The 23,664-nt window shown below is 38.9% G+C and overlaps 1 protein-coding gene across 1 annotated transcript in view; it reads right to left on the bottom strand.

Annotated features, from left to right (window-relative positions):
• Positions 1-12,285: 12,285 nt before the first annotated feature.
• Vps16A (vacuolar protein sorting 16) overlaps positions 12,286-23,664 on the bottom strand; it is a 103,647-nt gene continuing 92,268 nt past the window's right edge. The window contains exons 19-20 of the mRNA XM_080275208.1: positions 13,831-14,031; positions 12,286-12,330 (exon numbers count right to left, since the gene is read on the bottom strand). Coding sequence (XP_080131334.1) covers positions 13,887-14,031 — 145 coding nt within the window. The 3' untranslated portion in view covers positions 12,286-12,330; positions 13,831-13,886. The remainder of the gene's footprint in view (positions 12,331-13,830; positions 14,032-23,664) is intronic.

Here is a 23,664-nt window from a genome sequence, read left to right as displayed (position 1 = left end):
TTAAATCCGAAATCCCTTAAATGGAGGTCCCTTAAATCGAGGTTTGAGCGTATATATATATACATATATACTGTATACAGTATATACAGTACACACATACAGGTATATCTCGATATACGATACCCCTAGATGTGATACCCCGGCTTAACGATGGGGGTAGAAATACCACCACACCCTACCTAACGATGGCCAGTACCCTGTTTAACAATGGGTTTTGATTTTTTTACCGAGTTTGATGATATTTTAGACTGAAACTGTGTTTTTAGGTTGATTTATAAATTGATTTTAGAATTTAGATTAATGTGTCTTAGCCATAGGTGTGGTGAACATTGTCATTTTGGGGTACAGTTTACTAAGCTTGATTTTTTCCAGACTTATATTTGACAATTTTCAGATTTTACTTGTTGGTCTTAGTGAGTTATTTATATGTGTTAGGCAATTGTTAGCTTCTTTACAGCTGTTAGGCCATTTAGATAGGCTTTAAACTTGTTTCTGGGCTCATTTGAGTGGGTTTTGGACTTGGTTGGGGGGGAAACCCAAGGCCGAAAAACGCATCCCATTACTTTACATGTTAAATCTACCCCCATATACGATACCCCACCTAACAATGGGTTTTTACCTAACCAGTTGCATCGTTAAACCGGGGTATACCTGTATATATATATACACAGTACAGTATATATACAGTGGAACCCCGGAATTCGTACGCCTCTCTACTCGTACAACTCGGTTTTCGTACAGCTTTTTCGCCCAAAAATCGCTCCAGTTTTTGTACAGTGACCCGTTATTTGCACTAAGAGATGCGGCGTTGTAGGTGCCACATGGTCGCCAGTCTGGCTTTGTCTTCCGCCAGCTATGCATCAGTCATACAGGCTCGATTAAACTTTGTGATGAATTACGTATTTTCATTAGAAAATTGTACATAATCATGGGCCCCAAGAGATTAGTGAGTCAGCTGGAGCTAAAAGTAAAGCAGTGAGAACAACAACTGAGCTGAAAAAAGAACTCATTGCAATGTTTGAAAGTGGAACCCATGTCTCCGATCTTGCCATTCATCATAGTATGGCAAAATCTACCCTTTCATCCATACTAGAGAATGGATGAATGCAAATTACATTGTTTCATATGGAAAAAAATGATTTGGTTTTCGAACAATTTGCAACTCGTACAGCCTTCAGGAACGGATTGTGTACGAATTCCGGGGTTCTACTGTGTATATATATATATATATATATTATATATACATACAGTATATATATCAAGAATATACGGAATAGATGGGAAGTTGCTGAATGCTGTGAAGAGTATGTATGATGGTGCTAAGGCTGCAGTGCTTGTGGATGGTGAACTGCGTGAATTTTTCTCTTTGAAGATTGGGTTGAAACAGGGATGTGTCATGACTCCATGGTTGTTCAATCTGTGCATGGATGGGGTAATAAAAGAGGTACAAGGTAGGGCAGTGGATGTTGGAGTGGCCCTGGTGAGAGAGGGTAGTGTTTGGAAACTCCCTTTACTGTTGTTTGCAGATGATACTGTGTTGGTGAGTGAAGATGAAGGGGAGCTGCAAGGCTTGATGGATGAGTTTGGGAGAGTGTATAAGAAACGGAATCTAAAGGTGAACGTAGGGAAAAGTAAAGTGATGGTCTTTGAGAGAGGTGAAGTCAGTGAATGTACTGTGAGGTTGGATGGTGAGGAAATGGAAAATGTGAGTACGTTTAAGTACTTGGGTAGTGGGATGAGTAAGGATGGAGGTTTGGAGGGTGAAGTGCTTGAAAGGGTACAACAAGGAAGCATGGTTGCTGGTTCCTTGAAAGCAGTGATAAGAAACAGGGAAGTGAGCATGGAAGTGAAAAAGTTACTACATGACAGTATTGTGATACCAACCCTAATGTATGGAAGTGAAGCTTGGACGTTGTTGGAGGGTCACAAGTCAAGAGTGAGAGCAGTGGAAAAGAGTTACTTAAGAGGAGCTTGTGGAGTCACGTGGAGAGACAGGCTGACAAATGAGGATATAAAGGAGTGTTGTGGTGTGGATGTGGATGTGATAGAAAGCATTAGAAGGAACACACTTAGGTGGTTTGGCCATGTGGAGAGGATGGAGGATGAGAGACTGATGAGGAGAGTGTATGTGAGTGAGGTGGAAGGGGAGAGAGGGAGGGGGAGGCCGAGGATGAGATGGAGGGATAAGGTGGAGAGGTATATGAGAGAGGGGGGTGTGAGTTGGGAGCAGGGGAGTGAAATGGGGGAGGACAGGGCAACGTGGAGGCGATTTGTTTGTGGCCACCCTGTATGAGATTGAGGCGTCTGGCAATAGATAGATAGATATATATATATATATATATATATATATACAGGTCCTCCCCTACATATGAATGGTCAACTTACGGATTTTCGCACATACGGATTTGTACATTCAGTAAAATATTCAGTAAATTACATGGAATTACATGAGATATTCCACACTTTATTATAAAATAGGCTTTGTGTTAATGATTTTTCCAAACTGTAGGCCAACGTAAGTGTTTTAAGCAGGTTTAAAAGGTTTGATAGGCTTGGCTAGGCAATGATGTCAGTTGGTTAGGTTTACTAAATACATTTTCGACTTAAGAAAAAATCAACTTACGAACAGTTTCTCAGAACATAACCCATTCGTAAGTAGGGGAGGACCTGTATATATAAAAAAAAAATATATATATATATATATATATATATATATATGTATATGTACATATGTATATATCCTCTTCTGTCTTTCTTTCCTTCATTCTTTTCTCTTTCTTCTGCCAACAGGTGACTTTACGCTCCCTATTCTGTCTTTCCTTCACTGTTTCCTCTTCCTTCTGCTTATGGGTGGCTGTACACGGAGTGACTAGCCAGATGGTTTCCTGTCCACCAGGAAACCATTTACTATGCTGAGTGGTAACCATATAACCAAATTAAGGCATCTGGTGGCTTAGTGGGTAATTAAGGTGGTCCAGTCGGATTGAACCTGTGTAGGTTTATATCTGAGGGGTAGTTGGGGTTTATTGCTCACATATTGCCATTCAAGGGTGAGTGAGGCTGGTCACTCATCTATAATGTCAGGACCAACTTGCCTAGCCCCGGGTTCCTACACACCTTATTGGGCAACACAGGATTGGATGATGAATGGATATACAGTGTAGATAGATAGATAGATATATGCATACACACACATATTCAATACCCCTAGATGTGATACCCTGGCTTAGTGATGGGGGTAGAAATACCACCATACTCCACAAAACGATGGCCAAACTCCGATTTAACGAAGGGTTTAGATTTTTTTTTTTTTTTTTTTTTTTTTTATTATACAGATTTTGATGATATTTTATATTTAAATTTTGTGTTTAGGTTGACTTATAAACTGTTTTTAGATTTACGTTAGTCTTTTAGTCATAGATGGGGTGAACATTGTCATATTGGGGAACAGTTTACTATGTTAAATTTTTCAAGACTTATGTTTGATGATTTTCAGATATTATTATTGAGTTTAGGTGAGTTATAAATTGCTTTCAGGCTTATTTTAGTTTTTTTTAAAGCTGTTTGGGGATTTAGGTGAGCTAGAAACTTGTTTTTGGACTCTTTGTGGGTGGGTTTAGGACTTGGTTGGAGGGGAAACCCAAGGCTCAAAACGCATCCCTGTACTTTACATGTTGAATCTACCCCGATATACGATATACTGCCTAGCGATGGGCTTTTACTAAACCAACTGCATCATTAAACTGGGGTGTGTGTATATATATATATATATACAGTATATATATATATACCGGTATATATATATATATATATATATATATATATATATATATATATATCCATCCATCATCCAATCCTATGTTGACCCATGAGAAGCGGAAGAGCCCAGGGCTTGGCAAGTAGGTCCTGACATTTAAAATGAAAGTGACCAAACTCACTCATCCCTGAGTGGCATTATGTGAGCAGTAAACCCCAACCACCCATTGGATATTGACCTACACAGGCTCAATCCGATTGGAACACCATAATTATCCACTAAACCACCAGGTGCCATAATTTGGTTGTATGGTTACCAACCAGCATAATAAATGGTTTCCTGGTGTACAGGAAACCATTTGGTTAGTTACTCAGTGTAGAGTCACCCATAGGCAGAAGGAAGAGGAAAGAAAGACAGAAGAGGGAGTGTAAAGTCACCCGTAGGCAGAAGGAAGAGGAAAGAAAGAAGGCAAGAAAGACAGAAGAGGAAGAGAGGAAAGGGCAGACACCCAAAGCAGCACTACATTGAGTTAGTGGATGGTGAGCGTCCCTACCTACCACTAATATATATATACTGAGTATATATATATATATATATACAGGTCATCTCTGCTATAATGATATGTGATGGGGAAAACCCATCATTGAGCCAGGGTATTGTTAAATGGGAATGTTATAACATTGAAAGTATAGAGATGTGTTTGGGAGCCTTGGGATTCCCCCCCCCCTCCTCCCCCAAAGTCCAAAACCCATCCAAATGAGTCCGAAAACAAGTTTCTATCTCACCCAAACCCCCAAGTAGCATTAAAACAAGCTAAACTAGGCCTGAAAGTAGTTTATTACTCACCTAAACCCCAAAATAAAATCTGAAAAATTTTCATAAAATATATCTGGAAAAAATCAGATTTAGTAAACTGTGGCCAAAACTGACAGTGTTCACCCCACTTATGACTTAAACACATTAATCTAAGTATAAAAACAGTTTATAAATCAACCAAAACACAAAATTTTTGTCTAAAATATCATCATAATCAGTAAAAACAAAAACAAAACAAAACAAAACAAAAAACAAAACCCATCGGATAACCGGGGATTAGCCATCGTTAGGCGGGGAAGGTTGTTAATTTTTTTTACATCGCTAAGGTGGGGCATCGCATAAAGGGGGATCATAAAGCATGGTATACTTGTGTGTGCGTGTATATATATATATATATATATATATATATATATATATATATATAAAAATGTATATGCTTTGGTTGCAGTTTAATAGTGATTTCATTGCATTGCAAGCAACATCAGACATGTCCATTGCTTAGAAAGTCATAGTTCTGAGTTGTCATAATGCACTTTGTCCCATTAAATGTAGAAAATTGTTGCTCAGATGTTGCTGGAGAAGAGTACTGTACTTTGAAAATAACTTTCATGATGGTGGGTGCCCAGTAAATTGTAAGTAAACCTATGACCAGAAATAGAGGCTTCTGCTGTATATGATTAAAATAGTTACATTCTTATATTAATGACTATTGGTTTTTAGAAAATTATATTTGTAGTAAACTATATTATGGTGAGTCACAAGACCAAATTATGTTAAGTTTCGCTTGTATGTGTATGGTGAAAATTGGTTTCAAAAACTGTGTGATTAGTGGATATCACCAATATAGTAATTGTTATGCATGCATTTAACCCCTTCAGCCCAGTGATGCATTTTTCATTTCAGTAAATCTCCATGGAGAAGATATTACTCAGCAGTTTTAGTCAACATTATTGATGAAGGAATTAAAATGATAAATCTACCCCTTGCATTTTAAAAAATTATCCAAAACTGAATAAACTTGTCCAGGATGGCAAAAATAAAATACAGAATACATCACTGGACTGAAGGGATTTAATAATATTGATCTTTAGGGATTCTTCAGATAGTATTCAATTATTTCTGTCCACATCACAAAATCACAGGATCACACTCCTGACTGTAGTACAGGAACCTGTGCATTTCTCGCAATGTTAAGTTTTGCATAATCTAGTCCAGTATTATTTTACCATATTGCACTTTACAAAAATAATCTTTAAGGTTCTTTTTCTAATTTATGTGATTACTTGATTTATTCCACTACTGTACATGATTTGTAGCTTCTATGATCTGCCAACAAGAGGCTTGATTGATTCCATATGTTTTTTGTAGATTCTTTGACCTACTTAAACACTTCAAACTAGTGATGTATTTTTAACTTCTGTTCTAACCATCACCAGACAATTGTATTCAGCTTTGGTGGAGTTTTCAGACTGGAGGAGTTTTATATAGCCTTTATTAAACACTTCACTACTAGAGATCCCACCTAAATTATATACAGTTGTACAGTGGTTGCTTGACTGAATTGAAAAATACATCATTGTTGTGAAATGGTTAAATATTAGATGTGTTAGTGCTGGGTTGGTGTCTTGATGGTCACAATCATGCTCGCCCTTCAAGTAGGGAGCTCGTAAGTACCTGCAACTTCACTTATTATATCCATCCACATTTTTTGCATGTACATAATATAAATAACATACATACACCATGAACATGTCTCTTGTATCATGTGTAAATATTGTGTTGAATTGTCTACTGTAATTCATACCATATTAAGTGTCTTACTTCTAGCAGGCATTACACTGTGAAGTTACAATAAGATTTGGGTGATCATTGTTCATTCCATAGAACAGTAGTATAATCAGTTTTTCAGGGTGTGGTTTACAAAATTATATTTTCACAGAGTAAGTGGTGTCACAAATACAGGTGTAGGTGCTCAGGCAGTCGTGCCTTTTTTAAGTTATGTACTTTGATGATTCTACACAAAATGGTCTCTCATGAAAAAAGATACCTTACTTTCTCAAACAGCAAAGTCCACCACTTTGTTAATGCTTGTAAAACACTGGAGGATGGATAATGATTATTACTGAATCAGTTTACTGTACATACCAGTACACAGTACACAGACACCATTACTCAAGTAGGAAGCATTTGTGTACAGCACTACATTTCTGCTAAGTGAAGGATACTGTTTTTGTGCATTTTTTGCACACATGCCTTGGCTTGTGTAAAATATAGGATTAATGAAACTTCAGGGAGTGGTGTATCTGCATTCCAGATTCTTATTGATTTGTTCTTTCATTGAATAAGGGAATTATAGTACAACGTGCTAAGAAAAAGTTACCTGTATTGGCATCCACAGCAAGTTTCAGTAGATAAACATACTGACATACAGACCGAAGGTTAATCAAGTGATATAGTATTGCAGTCAGTTGAGATGCCTCAGAATGTTGAGAGCCTTTTTTAAATGAGGCCCACGAAGTAGAAATGATAAATGTTACTGTACCTGTATATATTAATAATTCTATTTTATGTGTTGGCACATTCTCGTGAGTGAGCAGAAGAATATCAACTGTATCTCAAGATAGTTTGCCCGTAGTAGAGTATCTTTCAAAATTACATGGTATACCATTGTGAAGTGTCATGGTTCCCTCCCGTCTCTTCATCCTGCCTTAGTCTTCCTTACAGTGTTCACTGAAGCAAACAAGGAACTTCATGGTTCATTAATCACACTTGTGCCCTGATGATGTTTTTGTAATCTGACTGTACTTATGAACTCACTGGAAAGTATATCTCCTCCTCCTCCTCCTCCACATCATTACTATTTTTCCTTGAACTGTTCTGTATACCTCTCCAAGAAATACAATGTAACAGAAATCTCTGCTTAGACTAACTTTTTTTTTTTTTCCAGAGATAAAGTAACATAACTTTAATAACCAAAGCTTGTGCTCGTAACACAAAAATGAATTCCATTGGATTTTTTATCATCAGTCTGGGAGGATTGTCAGTGAGTTACTTCCAAATTTGCTGAATTTGATACTGCTATTCATAACTCCTTTATTCCCATATTACTGGCACAAACAGGTTTTTGAATACATACTGTACAAGCAAAAATCCACGTGCTGACTCTTGTTACCCGAATGTGGTCAAAAATTATGAAAAGATCAGTGAGCTACCTACTAAAAAATATATATACTGCTTAAAAGCATAATGGCTTGTATTAAAATAATTGAAAACATAAACTGCTTTGATTAGCAGTAGGTATAGAAACAACTGAACTGAAGCAGATATGTATGACCATTTACTGTGGTATGTTACATGCTTTGTGCTCATGTTCCCACTGTTCTTCTACCAAAATTTAAATAATTGAAAACATAAACTACTTTTATTAGCAGTAGGTTTAGAAACACCTGAACTGAAGCTGATATGTATAACCATTTACTGTGGTATGTCACATGCATTGTGCTCATGTTCCCACTGTTTTTCTACCAAAATTCTTTGTCTGGTGCATTATATTTCTAATGATTAGTATATACTGTATATGGTAACTTGTACATTTCTCCACTCATGTTCCCATCACTCTTCTGCTACCAAAATTTTTTGCCTAATGCATTATATTTCTAATGAGTCAGTATATGTGTAACTCATACATTTCTGCATTCATGTTTCCACCACTGTTCTTCTATCAAAAGTCTTTGCCCAGTTCATTATATTTCTGATTCAGTATATGTAGTATCTCAGATATTTGTATTTTGCTTTAAATATATGAAAATTATTCAGTTATATATGTATTGAAACCAGAGAAAATTTGGAGATTGTTTTGGTTAACAACACAAATAATTATAGTTGGTTTAAGTCAGATTTATAGTGGAGAAATTTGATTACAGTACTGTGAATTAGTATGAAACTGGGAACCACTGGATATGAGGAAGTTTGATACTAGAATTTAACAGGTACTGCAATGCATTTGCCCCTTCAGTATTTTAATGTCCCTCACCTACCTTTCTTAATATTGCAGTATTTTTGCTACTTCCAGATAAACATGGAGGAACAGTTTAGAAGTGACCTGAGATTAGCTAAGATTGTTTCAAACCCCTGCAACATGAAAGATCATTCCAAAGTTGATTGAAATTATCTGGCAGTTGTACAAATAATGTACTGAAAGACGTTGACATATTTAACCCCTAGGCTGCGGCAGCCCTAAGTATTTCCTATGTCCGTAGTGTGGGAGAACTGGTTAAAAAAACTGTGTATTCATTATGTGTTTTGACCCTCTGATACCTAATCAGACATGACAGCATTTCAGTCAGACAAAGGTTACACTCCACGCTGACAATTCGCAACCCACTCATCAAGCATAAGCATGCACTAGGTGTGAAAAATGACCAAAAAGTTCACAGTATTTCATGCGGCGCTTCTGGAATGTATGACGCAGTCTACTGATCAGCATTTCCGGAATGCTACATGCAGCCGAGGGGTTAAAGAGGTTAAGGAGGTAATGAAGCATTCATGTAAAGGATACCAATACTGTATTGTAAATGTACTGTACATTTTTACTGACTAGAGGTAATAATGCTCCCATCTTGCATACTGTGTGCTGTAAAGGGTTTAGCATAAGCTGACTTGCTGTAGAATATTGGTACACCTGTACATCAGCATATAGTAGAGGAAAGCTTTTAAAGTAATAATACTTCATCCCAGTCGGTAGTAGCTCTTTCATGACAGGTTACAGGGTATATTACACAGTACTGTATTAAACCCTTCAATCTGATGAAGTATATTTTGTTGTGTTCCTACTATGTCAAGACAGATTTGCTCTGATTAGGGGAAACTTTTCAAACTATAGGGATTGGGTACAGCCTTCATTAACCCCTTTCATTGCTTGAGGACTCCCCTGAGTTGAGTAAAATCATCTGATAATAGCAAGAATAGGATTAAAAGTCTGTCATGTGACTGAAGGGATTAAGAATGTTTTGGTGTGGAGTGGCTATGAGTGGGTGTCCGTGTGATGTCTGCAGCAACCTACACGCAACACTGTACCTTCCATAGTGATACGTGTTCTTAAATGGTGTAATTATACTATAGACACTCATATATAACATCTGTGAACTGATGTGTGTGTGTTGTACCCCTGGGAGGGTGTAAAAGCTGGTGAGAGGCCCAATTATGCTGACAAGTTTTTTAACACCTATGTGCCTTAGTAGGCTTTTGAGTAGTCTCAGTTGTTAAAGTAGTACAGTATCTGCTTTTTAAAAGTACATATTTATGTCATGCAGGAACTGCAATAACTGTGTATATTATCTAGCTGGAAGTTTGGTGTATTATTGATATATACAGTGTAACTGTTAAAACACATGTTTGAATATGAAGTTGATAGCAGAACTACAGAACAGAGTTCTCTTATTATTCGCAGCTGCTATTTAAAATCTGCCATAAATTTAATGTTGTCCAGCATGATTGGATATTGAAGATAGTCACTTTTTTTCTTTTGGGCATTTTGCATCAGGTGTATTTATAGCACATTAAAAAAATAGCTATGTATATACCCTAAAGAAAAGTTTTTGTTTGGGATATTGAAAAGAAATCGGTTGATAATGCATTATTTTGTACTTCATTTTGTACCACCGATTCCTAACTTTGTTTTATCTTGAATCTTGTAACTGAGTATATCAGCTTATCTTCCAAAACTGTGGTATAAATCATAGCCAAAGATAGACTGGAACTTGATTGCTGAGCAAATATATTTTCATATTAGGGATATTATTATTACAACTTTGAGCTTCAGCTGTAAGTTGATTTCATGAATATATATAGTAACACCTTCACCTTTCATTTATGTTATACAGTTTCATCTTTACTGTTACTTGTAAACATATACTTGCTTGACTGGTATTTGTGCGTGGGATGTATTACACCCTGCTGCTTTTTACCAATATAGGTGCCCTTCAGATAAGAAGCTGTTATGTCAAGCAGAAACCTAGTGCCAAAGATCTCTCTTGCCCAGTTGTTCATGTATTGTTTCATCAGTGTATATTTGATGTCTTCATTTATGTTTGAGTAAGTAAATGGAATATTTCCTACTAGAATGTGCCTAACTATATTATATTATCAGTGTTTTGTTATATACATATATGTAAATACTTATTATGATGTTATTCCAAAACTTTATGATACACTTAGAAAAGGTGATTCTTGGTGTGAAGACATCAGACGTCTTAGAAAAGGTGATTCTTGGTGTGAAGACATCAGACGTCTATTGATATAATTTGTTGTTGTGGCCCCAAGCTCATCTGGACATGAACCTGGTGAACTACAGGCTGAAGTTGTCATTTTCCTGCAGTCCACCATCCTCCTTCCAGAGGATAGGGAAGAAACTGAGGGACTCTTGTATATCTGGGCAGTGGAGCCATCCAGTTATCCATGCCATCATGTGAAGGTGTCCCTTTCCAGCACCTTGTGTACTGGTACATTAGCTAAACATGTGATTCCTGATGACATGTTTATTGATGTGAACCCTTCAGTTCAGTGATATGCTTTAATAGTTTATCCTTGTTGCCTGTAGATGATTTTATTCAGCTTTTGGTTAACTTCTTACAGTGCATGGGTAAATGAAAGCTCTATCCAATTACTCCAGTTCAAACACTATCTCCACAGCTGAATAAAAAGTCTGGAGATAGCAAGAATATTTTCACTAGATTGAAAGGGTTGACACCACCAGAGATGGAGATGATAAGGAATATTGGCCAACCCAAGATTATGCTTAGGACTTGGCCTTGTTTCTCAACTGGGTTACAGTTTGGAAGATTACTGTAAAATTTTAATTTAAATAGAATGAGTCTAACAGCAAGGTCTGCTAAATGCCTTGAGTTATATTTATACTTTATAGTATTCAGATGCCACTGTTATTTATATTTATACTTTATAGTATTGAGATTCCACTGTTATTTAATCACCTGTATTGCATAGTGACGCCTGGAACAACCTAACAGCATCCCAGGATAACTTGGTTCCTAGGGTTGCAACACTGTAGCTTATCGATTATGTTTACATATTTGTTATTGCGTGAAATCCATGTAATTATTATTATTTGGTATTTCCATTCTCAGAGTCTAGTCAGTTTTTATGTTCATATGGCTTTAATACAAATCTATTATTCTTGTTTACAATAATTTCTACGGTCTCGATCATTCGTTAAAATAAATGAACATTTTGTTGTAAGGTTTAATTATACCTCATATTAGATCAAAACATTATTGCAGGATCAGTTCTGATTAATAACATGTACAGTATTACATAAATATACTTACTGTCTATATATACAGCACAATAGAATATACAGATATCAAATCCTATTCTACATCCTGGGAATACCCATGAGGAATAGCCATGTCAAAAATATTTATATACAAACATACAATACTATACTTAACTGGACATTTGTTTGATACTAAATTATATTACAGTTTCTACAATTCATGTATGAATGAAAGCAATAAAAAATAATGCACTTACATTAACAATCAATATAAAATTATAATGACCTATGTAAATCTCAATACTAATATGTCAATTGTTCTTACTGCCATACTTCCCAATGTATGTGCTGTTCATTCACACTTTTTCTCCCCAGACATCTTGGTTCATAAATTTTTCATCCCCAAGGTCACATTCAACACCTGTTACTGTATGTAATTACAGACCAATAATCTTAATATCAGTTTCTGTAAAAAAAAAAAAAAAAATTAATAATAATAATAATAATAATAATAATACAGCGAGTGCTCGCATAATGTGGGAATATTATACCCTGAAGTTCCTGCTTTATGGGAATTCTCCGTTACAGGGCCATATGTTTACATGTTAAAGGGTTTGACGGTACTTAAGCCAGCCCCAAGTTCAAACTGTGGAGCAATTTTCATTTTCATTTTTTTTTTTGCTTTTTCCCCCGGGACATTTACTTACCAAATGTGGTAGGTGGGCTCACTCACCATCCACTCACTTGATGTAGTGCTGCTTTTGGTGTCTGCCCTTTCCTGTCTTCTTTCCTTCCTCTCCTGTCTTTCTTTCCCCTTTCTTCTGCCTACCAGTGACTTTACATTCCCTCTTCTGTCTTTCTTTCCTTCTTTCTTTCCTCTTCCTTCTGTCTATGGATGACTCTACACTGAGTGACAAGCCAAATGGTTTTCTGTACACCAGGAAACCATTTACTAAGCTGGGTGGTAACCACATAACCAAATTATGGTGCCTGGTGGTTCAGTGGGTAATTAAGGTGCTCCAATTGGATTGAGCCTGTGTAGGTTTATATCCAAGAGGTGGTTGGGGTTTATTGCTCAAGTAATGCCACTCAGGGATGAGTGAGGCTGGTCACTCATCTTAAATGACCAGGACCAACTTGCCTAGCCCCGGGTTCCTACGCTTCTCATGGGGTGACATAGGATTGGATGATGGATGGATGGATGGTAAAAACCTTAAGACGGTGTGGGAAAGTCAGTTGCAGTTGTGTATCTGAAAGCCTATGAGTCCACTTCAGTGCCTCATTCAGGTAAGGCCGTGTAACTAAGGACCCATACGTTCGCCCCAATGACTCAAAGTTTTATTTCATCCTAGCGATAACAGCACACTACCAATACATTCCCTGCACAATATAAAAAACTATGGCAGATGGGGGAGTTGGGGGTTGGAGATCTGGATTCCCCATTTTTTTAGGTTTGCCATACTGTATTGTTTCTAAGCAACCAGAGGGGGGGGGGACTTTTTTTTTTTTTTTATAAAAACAGAATAACAATACACAATCAACAACACACAAAAAGAAACTCTGAGTGGAATAACATTATTGCATCAATGTGATCCAACAAATAAATGCTTGTGTTCAGTGTGTAAAGAAATTATGCACCCCTTTCCTCTTACATCAAATGGTGAATAGACCTCTACAAGGTAACTGAAAGCAGCAAGAATGGAGAAATATAGCCCCTTATGGTTTAGGAATACTGGGGTGCAAGGGGGGAATGCAAAAGGATTTTTATTTTCTGCTCCATGTCTCAAAAGGGGTCACAGGCTGTTTAGAATCTTTCCCATCCCATTCCATGTGTACATGGGAGTCATGACTGGGATTATGAAAAATCATTATCTTAATGTGATTATGAATGATGATGCATATAATGCCAAGTGGTACAGTACAATATATAACAGTATGTGATATATGTCTCGAAATCATGTCTTACCCTTTTATCTCCAGCCAGCCAATGAACTCCTCACAGCCTTCGTATATGATTCCCAGTTACATCTTGAATGCCGGGTCACTGAGGAGCGTCTGGATCCGTGACTGTAGTGCCTGATGCTGTGGTCCACAAGCAGCTAAGACCTCTGTCAATCCCGGTGCACTCCGCTGCTCTTGTGCTGCTTTCACTGCATCTTCAAGCAAGCTAAGGTGAAAGAAAAGATATATAGACTACATAAGTTTCTACATATTTAAGTTATCTAAACATTCACAAACTTTAAATTTAGTGCTTAACTACTTCACTACATGGGACCTTTCCTGACCTGAATCAGTACACCCATTACCAGTTCTGTACTGCCCCACTAAGCATGTACAGGGACTAACCTGAATACCATAACCAAAAAGTCAGGCAAATGAATGGATCATTAATAATGAAGAGATCATCATACTGAAGAGTTAAAGAAACCTGCCTCTAATCCCTTTCCACATGACATCTTCCAAAAGCAGAATAAAATCACCTACAGTAGTATTATGATGATGCTATCATGAAGTAAACTAAATCCAGTGCATAATGATATTAATGATGCCTACATGAGTAACCATGTAAGTCTACAGCTGTTCACAATAATTCATAAAACATAAATAATATTGTATATATAGGTTGTTGCAAGATACACTTTATAGGTATAGACATTTATGTTTCCCTCAACCCCTCAATGGAATGTATCTCACATGCACCGAGGATGAAGAGGAGAAAATGTGATTAAGGCAAGTATGGTTATGAAAGTTATTTTTGTTTGCACTGTGATACTGGTACACAAATGATTTCATTGCTCCTTTAACCAGTGGACTGCACAATAGCCTTTTTTTATGCCACCCCGTGGTGTGCAAAAAATGAAGGAAATATATATATTTTTTGTAAGTTTTTGTTTATTATAAACTTGAAGATAAACATGCAGGGGATCATCTGGTGAAAAAAAAAATAACCTCTCTCTCTGTCTTTGTGTAGGGCCGTGCATAAGTTTACGTAGGGGAGTAGTGAAAAAAAAAAAAAATTGTTTATTATAAACTTGAAGATAAAACATCCAACGCATCATCTGGTGAAAAGAAAAAAATATTTCTCTCTTCATCTTTGTGTTGTGCCATACGTAAGTCTGCATAGGGGTTGGGTAGTTAACTGTGATGCACGGCCAGCACAGCCTCAGCTGTGACTCGCAACGCAACGCTGCTCAGCCTGAGCTGTGGCTCACAATCCACAGGTTAGTTACTAAGGTCACAGCCTACAGGTACACTTGGTACTGTACTTTAGTTTGTTCTGGCTGAGACTGAACTATTACATTTGGATGGAGGAGATCCATATTACTCAGTGAGACACAGAGATCCAAATAGGTACATCATAAAGTTCAACATATACTGTACCATGTTTACCTTTTTATTGGCATGGATGCACTTAGGTATTTCTTCTGGCTTGCACTGGCAGATAATATTCAGCTTAGAAAGCCATGCCAGCCAAAACGTTAAAATGTTACCTGAAAGGGGTCAAAGCTAATCAACAGGTTAATGAATGAGGTGTATGGAGTACAGTACTTATGAAAGATTTTTTTTTTTTTTATTCAGTCACATTTAAGAAGATTTTTTTTTTCCCCCAGGGTGTTTATGAAGGATGAAGTTTTCCTTTTTTCATTTTCTCCAGGAGTGTTCAAGAAGGAAGAAGTTTTTCTCTTCTTTTTCTTCAGAAGAAGTTTGGATGGATGGAGGAGCTTGCTCCCACATCTACCCAGTGGCCTAACCACACACTCTCTCAGAACTAAGAGAGGCAGCGGAGGTGGCAAGGCGTATCCCCAGAGAAGGTTTCGGAGACATCAGGAGGGACGATATCCTGGCAAGATGTTAGCATTGAGCTATCAATGATGCTGGATGGCACTGCGCAAGAGGTAGAAAAGAAGAGCAGCAACAGAAGGATGCTGTATCAAAAGCATCTTCCACCCAGAAGCATTTTACCCTCATTCTTAAGTAAGCTGACAAGCTTAAAGATTCCCTTCTCAACCTGGATCTCCGAAGTGATAGGCTGTATGAAATCTACACTGACACTGATCACGATTGTAGCCAGTCAAGCTGTTAATTATGAATATAAACAAAGTACCCAGGCAGAAAATCACATGCTCCATGACTCTGCTGGCACCTCCTCAGCCACCTCTGCCTCTTTCTCACCACAGTCTGGACCATCTACATCAGACCCTGCACTGGACTTGTCTGAAGAGGGCAGGAGGGATTTTGGGGGCTTTGAGGCCTAGCCTCAGCCTTCATGAGGTGAAGAAACCCCTACCTCTAACCCTTCAGCCTCCCTTCCCAACACAATTTAGTTGTCTCTGCTACAGTCTCAAGATGAGTCTAAATTCTGCTGTTATTACCACTATTCTTGTACAATAATAATAATAATAATAATAATAATATTAATAATAATAATAATCTGATCTTTGTTTCTCAAAAGCATCAGTTCTTCCACTGGAAATTCACCAGCGCTTGACACACATATACATTATTTTTACAATTACAGGACAGGAATTGTGAAATCTCTTGTATACAATACAAACTTCATCAGTTAAAAAAAAAAAAAAAAAAAAAAATGAAACTGGCAATAATTAAACCCTATACTCATCCGTCACAGTATCTCTCTCTCCAGATTGTAACATTTTGTAAAGAAAAAGGCTTTTAGCTGTCTCTTACAGGATTCAACTGACGACAGTTATCTCATGGACAACGGCAATCTGTTATAGGCTCTATACACAAAAGAACTATCAGAGAAAGATGACTGGTGAATGGCTTCAGGCTTGTCGGAACGCAAGGGGTCATCTTCACTATGTAACATCACACCTGGGTGTGTCAATAGGAATTTTAACACTTCAGCAAGATACTTTGGTCCACCAAACTTAAGAACCTTGAATGTAATAAGACGCAGTTTAAATTCAATTCTAGCCTTTGCTGGTAATGAATGCAGCTCAATTAGGAACAGGGTCAAGGTTCTTGGGGGAAGACCAAAGATAAGCCTTGCTGCCCTGTTCAACACTGACTGAACTTTTGCTAGTACTGTATATCATTTGGAAGACGAACCCACAGTGAACTGAAATAATTGACATGAGACAAGACCACAGCATGGACCAACATTAAAAGGCAATGTCTATTCAGGAATTTTTTCACAAAGTACAGATTTACGTTATGCAAGTTACACCCTCTGACAACTTGATTAATATATTCTTTGTAATTTAACTCTGAATTAAAATAAACAACCAGATTTCACACAGAACTGACTGGATGAAGCTGTGACACCATAATGTTCAAAGTCAGGACATTAAGCTTAGTCTTGGTGTCGTTAACATCTAACATCTTAATATAGAGCTGAATGTCATCAACATAAAAATGATAGGACACATCGTGAGCATCAAGTTCATTTTTAAAGGCTCCAACATGCTTGCATGTGTCAGCCTTGGTCACCTAATGGCGGCTCTCCACGCTGCACGATCCATTGCAGCCTCCCTGTTCAGTCCCTTAACCCTGAGGTCACACTTAATGACCTCGTCCCATGTCTTTCCCGGTCTACCCCTCATAACCCCACCCTCAATATTAACACTTCTCACCTTCCTCACCCAATTATCATCCCCTATCCTCTCCACATGTCCAAACCACCTCAATCTACCTCTCCTCATCACAACACCAATACACTCCAGTCCCATCCTACCTCTCAACTCTTTCATCGTAAACCCAGCCCCTCCAGGCCTTGGATGCTGGGACGCACTGCACATCCACCTAATCATTGTCATTTCTGTAAGTCTGAGCCGGCGAATATCTTCCTCCTTCACTGCCCAAGTCTCACTACCATACAGCATTACACTCCTAACACATGCTGCATACAAAGACCCCTTAGCACATAGGGAGAGTCCTCTCAATGTCAGGAGAGGCAAGAGCTCCCTGAACTTTTTCCAACCACTTCTCACCCTAGCCACAGAGCTAGCTCCAGCCCCACCTCCAGCACACAACATGTCTCCCAAATAACAAAACTCTTCTACACACTCAAGAGATTCACCAGCAAGTTCAATCCTTTCACGTCTGACAATCCCCACCTGCTCACCCCAACACGCCGTACACATAAAATCAGCATTATCTCGCAGTCTACCTCTAATACCACTACATCTCTTATGCACCCATTTATCACACACACCCCACAAGATGGAATTACTTCCCACGCCCTTGTGGCAAACTGCACATGGCCACTCTCCCTCGTCTTTGACAGTACCGCCACCAACCCTAGATATCATCACTTTTGTTTTATCTGTATTTACCCTTAAACCCTTGTGCCCCATACCATCTCTCCACTTACTAAACCTTTCCTCCGCCTCCCTTTCATTCTCTGCAATCAATACCAAATCATCAGCATACAACAACTCCCACAGGAGTCCATTTCTAAAGTCACGCGAAAGGGCTTCAAGCACCATGATAAACAACATGGGACTCAAGATTGACCCCTGATGCATACCAACATTCACGGAAAACTCATCACTCAAATCTCCATTCACTCTTACCTGGGTGTGAGCATCCACATACATAGCCATAACCACCCTAACCAGCCACTCCTCCAAGCCAAGCTTTCTCATTGCCCACTTCACCACCTCTCTAGGGACTCTGTCAAAGGCCTTTTCCAAATCAACAATAAATTACTTGTGTAGACTGTAAATAGAACTGGACCCAAAACTGATCTTTGAGGAACTCCAAACAGATGGGAAGCAGAGTCTGAGCTAGTGTAATCAACAACTACTCTCTGAGGTCTGTCTGACGGATACAACTTAAGGTGCAAAAGAGCAGTCACGAACGCCATAAAAATACAGATCATCCAACAATAGTTTATGAGCTACTGTGTTAAAAGCTGCACATAAATCCAACAGAACTAAGAGAGAGGCTGATCAGTGAGTGTGTATGAATGTATTTGGTGGCAGTACAGCTTTCAATAGGGTCATAATAGGAACTAAGTTAAAAATTTTCATGATCTTTCCCCCACCATTAACCATAATATAAAAGGTCTTATGGTACTGTTTACATGGTTGTGGTTTAAGCACCTTATCTACCTCCAATTAACTGTGCAAATGGCAAGCAAACAATATATATATAAGATACATGCTACAGTACTTGGGGATATGTGAAAAGCAGTGTATCTGGAAAGAGTGCAAGAGGTTGCATGTAGTAACCTCCAACAGGCAGACGATGTTACATAATGTCCGTGCATGAGGAGGCGGGCGATGTTACATAATGTCCGTGCATGAGGAGGCGGGCGATGTTATGTAATGTCCGGCCATTTTTGGTCCTAATTTATTGGTGAAACTGGGTGATAAGGCATCCTTGTCACCTACTGTCCTGCTCTCTACACTCCCAAGCCTTGAAACAAATAAAACTGAATATACATATATAAGTTGCAGTGTTATAATTGTTCAAGTAAAATAGAATATATGTACGCAAGTTTTACTGCTGTAAGTGTTCAAGTAAAACAGGAAACACATACATAAGATTTTGAGGACAATGAATAGTGTAAAGAATGCATAAATGATAAAATAGTGTTCAGTGGTGAAGAAAAAGAAAATGAGCAAAGAGTTTGCTAGCCTCGCCCCAGGTGCGCCTGGTGATATGCTGCCTGCTCACGCTCCTCCATCACTCCTCCCCTCCTCCTCCTACAGCCAGTAGAGATGTACTACCACGTATGTAACACTTCTTGCCTTAATTTTTTACCATTTACACATGTTTAGGCTTATTCCTTGATAATTTATTTTTCCGAAAATATACCACCCCACACGGTTGTATAATTGATAAGTTGCCCGCCCATAAGGGGTTAATCAGTATATAAAAAGTATGTGATACAGAGAATGGACAAGCACTATGACAGGTACTCAAGGGACAAAAGTTTGCCTATTTCACTTCTACTGCTCACTTCCCTCTGTTGGCCATTATTCTGATGATGACACATTTGGAATGTTTCTCTCTCCATAGACAACTCTACCTGATATGACGCATTAGGAAGGAAAGTGACAAATATGCTCTCAGTATGATGCAGACACAGTAAAACAACAGGCAACTCTTTTTTTCTTGACTGAGTCTGACATTTACAATATGTGTGCTAAGCCGATCATCTATCTCTCTATTGCCTGATGCCTTAATCCTATAGGGGATGGCCACAAACAAATCGCCTCCATGGCGCCCTGTCCCCAGCCATTTCACTTCTATGCTTCCAGCTCACACCCCCCACTCACCATATACCTCTCCACTATCCCTCCATTTCATCCTTGGCCTCCCCCTCCCCCCCCCTCCACCTCACTCACATGCACTCTCCTTGTTAGTTTCTCACTCTCCATCCTCTCCATATGGCCAAACCACCTCAATGTATTTCTCTCAAAGCTTCCTACCGCTTTCTATCACATCCACATCCACACCATAATGCTCCTTCACTTCATCATTTGTCAGTTTGTCTCTTCATGTAATTTCACATCTGCTCAAATAACTCATTTCCACTGCTCTCACTCTTGACCTGAGTCTTTCCAACAAGGTCCAAGCTTCATTTCCATATGTTAGAGCTGGTGTCAAAATACTGTCGTGCAGCGACTTTTTTACTTCCATACTCACTTCCTTATTTCCTATCACTGCTTTCAAAGAAACTGCAACCTTTCTTCCTTGTTGTACCCTTCCAAGCACTTCACCCTCCAAACTCCCATCCTTACTCTATCACACTACCAAAGTATTTAAATGCACTCACATTTTCCACTTCCTCATCATCCAACCTTGATGTACATTCAGTGACTTCATTTCTCTTGAAGACCATAACTTTACTCTTCCCAACATTCATCTTTAGATTCCGTTTCTTACACACTTTCCCAAACTCATTCACCACGACTTGCAGTTCCCCTTCATCTTCACTTAACAATACAGTATCATCTGCAAACAAGAGCACACGAAGCTTCCAAACGCTACCCTCTCTCATTAGGGTTGCTCAAACATCCACTGCCCTACCTTTTATCTCTTTTATAGCCCCATCCATATACAGACTGAACAACCATGGAGACATGACACATCCCTGTTTCAATCCTGCATTCAGATAGAAAAATTCACTCAGTTCACTCAGTTAGTATCAGTGCTAAACCACAGACATTAACCTGACCAAAGATAAGAATAAGGGACTTATGATAACACTTGAGTACAGTACAGTATATGATTAACGATGAGATTATACCGTACTTATGTAAATCCTTTGGTGTGATGATGATGACGATGATCGTGGGAAAGGAGGTCTGGATGACGACGACGATGACGACGACCATCATCATCATCATCATCATCCAGATCTCCTTTCCCACCCTAGGGCAGGGTGAGGAGTAGCAACATACAGACAGCCAAAGTTGCCCAATCCGATGGGCCACGCTTCCATTCACTCATCATTCAAGTCCCTGGAATCTGATACGCCAAAAACTTTCACCACGTTCTGCAGCTTCACATAAACGTGTCAGAGTCAATCCAAATGCTGTCACGTTCAAAAGGGGTGCAAAATCCCTGATCATGCACGTCTTCTAACAACATTCATCCTGCCAGATCGATCTCTTGTCAGTTCCCTACCTCACCGACTTCCAAACCTCTCTTCTTCACACACACATCCACCATATCCCTCCACCTTCTCCTGGGTCAACCTCGCCTCCTCCCTCCTTCAAATTCGCTCAGATATACTTTTTTCACCACTCTACTGTTATCCATTCTCTCCACATGACCATACCATCTCAGTACACTCTCTTCAATTCTGGTGTCCACAGATTACCTCAATCCACATCTTTCACGAATCACATTATTTCTTTTCTTATCCACTCTCTGTACTCTATATACATTCCTCAGCAGTCCCATCTCCACTGCTCTCACTCTTTTCATTTTCATGCCACACCAGAGTCTCACATCCATATACTAAAGCTGGCACTAACACTCCTTCATGTACGCTTTGTGCAGCTGCAACACTCAAGCCTCTGTTTCTGACCAATACCTTCATTTCACCAGCTACCTTCCTTCCTTTTGTCACTCTACTTTCCACTTCTTTTGCACATTTTCCTCTCTTTTCTATCACTGTATCCAGGTATTTGAACTTTCTCACCAATTCCAGTCTCTCTCCATTCACTGTAACATCACACTGGAAGTCAGCTTCTCTCTCGATTACCATCACTTTACCCTTTTCTACATTAATTTTACTCTCAAGGCATGACATTGACAGACATCAGCAAAACTTTGCACCAAGTTCTTGTCTGGTAATTGCAAGTAGCACTGCATCATCAGCCTACAATAAATTTGCGATATTCCATCCATCACCATTCATTACCGACGCCATCCCTCTTTCCATTACTCGCGTTTTTACTTCTCCCATCACCCCATCCATATACTGTATATATTGAAAAACCCTGGGGAGATCACACAACCTTGCTGCACAGCCACCATGACTGTGCCCATTTACCCTTACACATGCTTCACTACCATCATAAAAACTTGACAGCGCCCAACAGCTTACCATCAACGCCGTATGTCAAGGCTTCGTAACGCCCACTTTGGGAACAGTGCTTCGCCACTTCACGGAGCTGATGTTCGCTTACTATTGACATCACTCCAATGACTACCTCTTTTTCTGCTGCCGAGGTGGCGTTTCAAACTGCAGATTGTTTGAAGCCCCAATACCACCTCAGGAGTCATTTAGGAGGTTTGTTCGGCCGCAGCCGTCACTTCCTCCGGCAGAACACAACCAGGCTTCTCCACGGTAACACCTCACCTCCTGATACCTGCTAGCTGTTTTCTGAAGCACAAGTTCCGTTGGGCTGGAGCTTCTGCCTTCTCATTACTGTACAGTAAAACGACCTCACGCACCAAGTATAACTCACCGCTTTCGCTCTGCTCTACCCCCTCTTAGTACTGATAACTGGTATTAACTTTATTGTGCTTTTGTGGAGAGAGTGTGACGGAGGAGAATACTGTTACATGCCGTGGAGTTATATACTTGTTAAGTGTCTTGTACATATTGTCTTATATATTAAAGTCAGGATGATTTTCCCGTTTGTTTTCCCATTTACTGCCTCCCGAGCACCATATCTCGATACCTGAAGGTGGAGACAAGACCGTGGCTCTCTCACCCCTCTGCCTTTACACCGTACATGCGCAACACCTTCCACAATCCTTTTCTGTCTACTTTGTAGTATGCTTTTTCCAGATCCATGAATGCCATAAACACCTCATAGTTCTCTCACAAGCCTTCTCCACTACCTGTCTCACTGGAAATATTTGATCCACACATCCTCTGCCACCCCTAATGCCACCCTGTTCATCACTCTCTAGGAATTCTGATATCTCTCTTACTTCCTCTATACTAATTCTTCCATATACCCTATACTTTCCCTACAACACTTAATAAAGTTATGACATGATAATTCTAGAACTCACTTCGCTCACCTTTATTTTTGCACAGGGGTATGATGATACCTGTTATTTCATCTTGCTATCTCCAGATTATATTCAGCTAAAGATAGAGAAATCTCATAGTGATGAAATTAGATGTAATCTTCATTAACCTCTTTGGTATAACTACAACTTAATTCATTTTGCCACCACCAGCACTTTTATTCAGCTTAGGAGACTTCTCAAACTGAAGGGTTTAAAAGTGGGACTATGAAAGGACTCTGACAGCGCTAAGAACACTAATACAAAAAATATGAGCACATGGGCCTAAAGCTCCAATCCTATGGAACTGACTGGAAGAAACCTGATTATTTTTGCCTGACTGGAAAAA

The sequence above is a fragment of the Coenobita brevimanus genome, chromosome 61 (assembly GCF_032717465.1).
Source record: "Coenobita brevimanus isolate Jiangsu-jjx chromosome 61, ASM3271746v2, whole genome shotgun sequence".
In the NCBI taxonomy this organism is placed as follows: Eukaryota; Metazoa; Arthropoda; class Malacostraca; order Decapoda; family Coenobitidae; genus Coenobita; species Coenobita brevimanus.
Note: the sequence above shows the minus strand (reverse complement) of the source record. Positions and strands in the feature narration are given on the sequence as shown.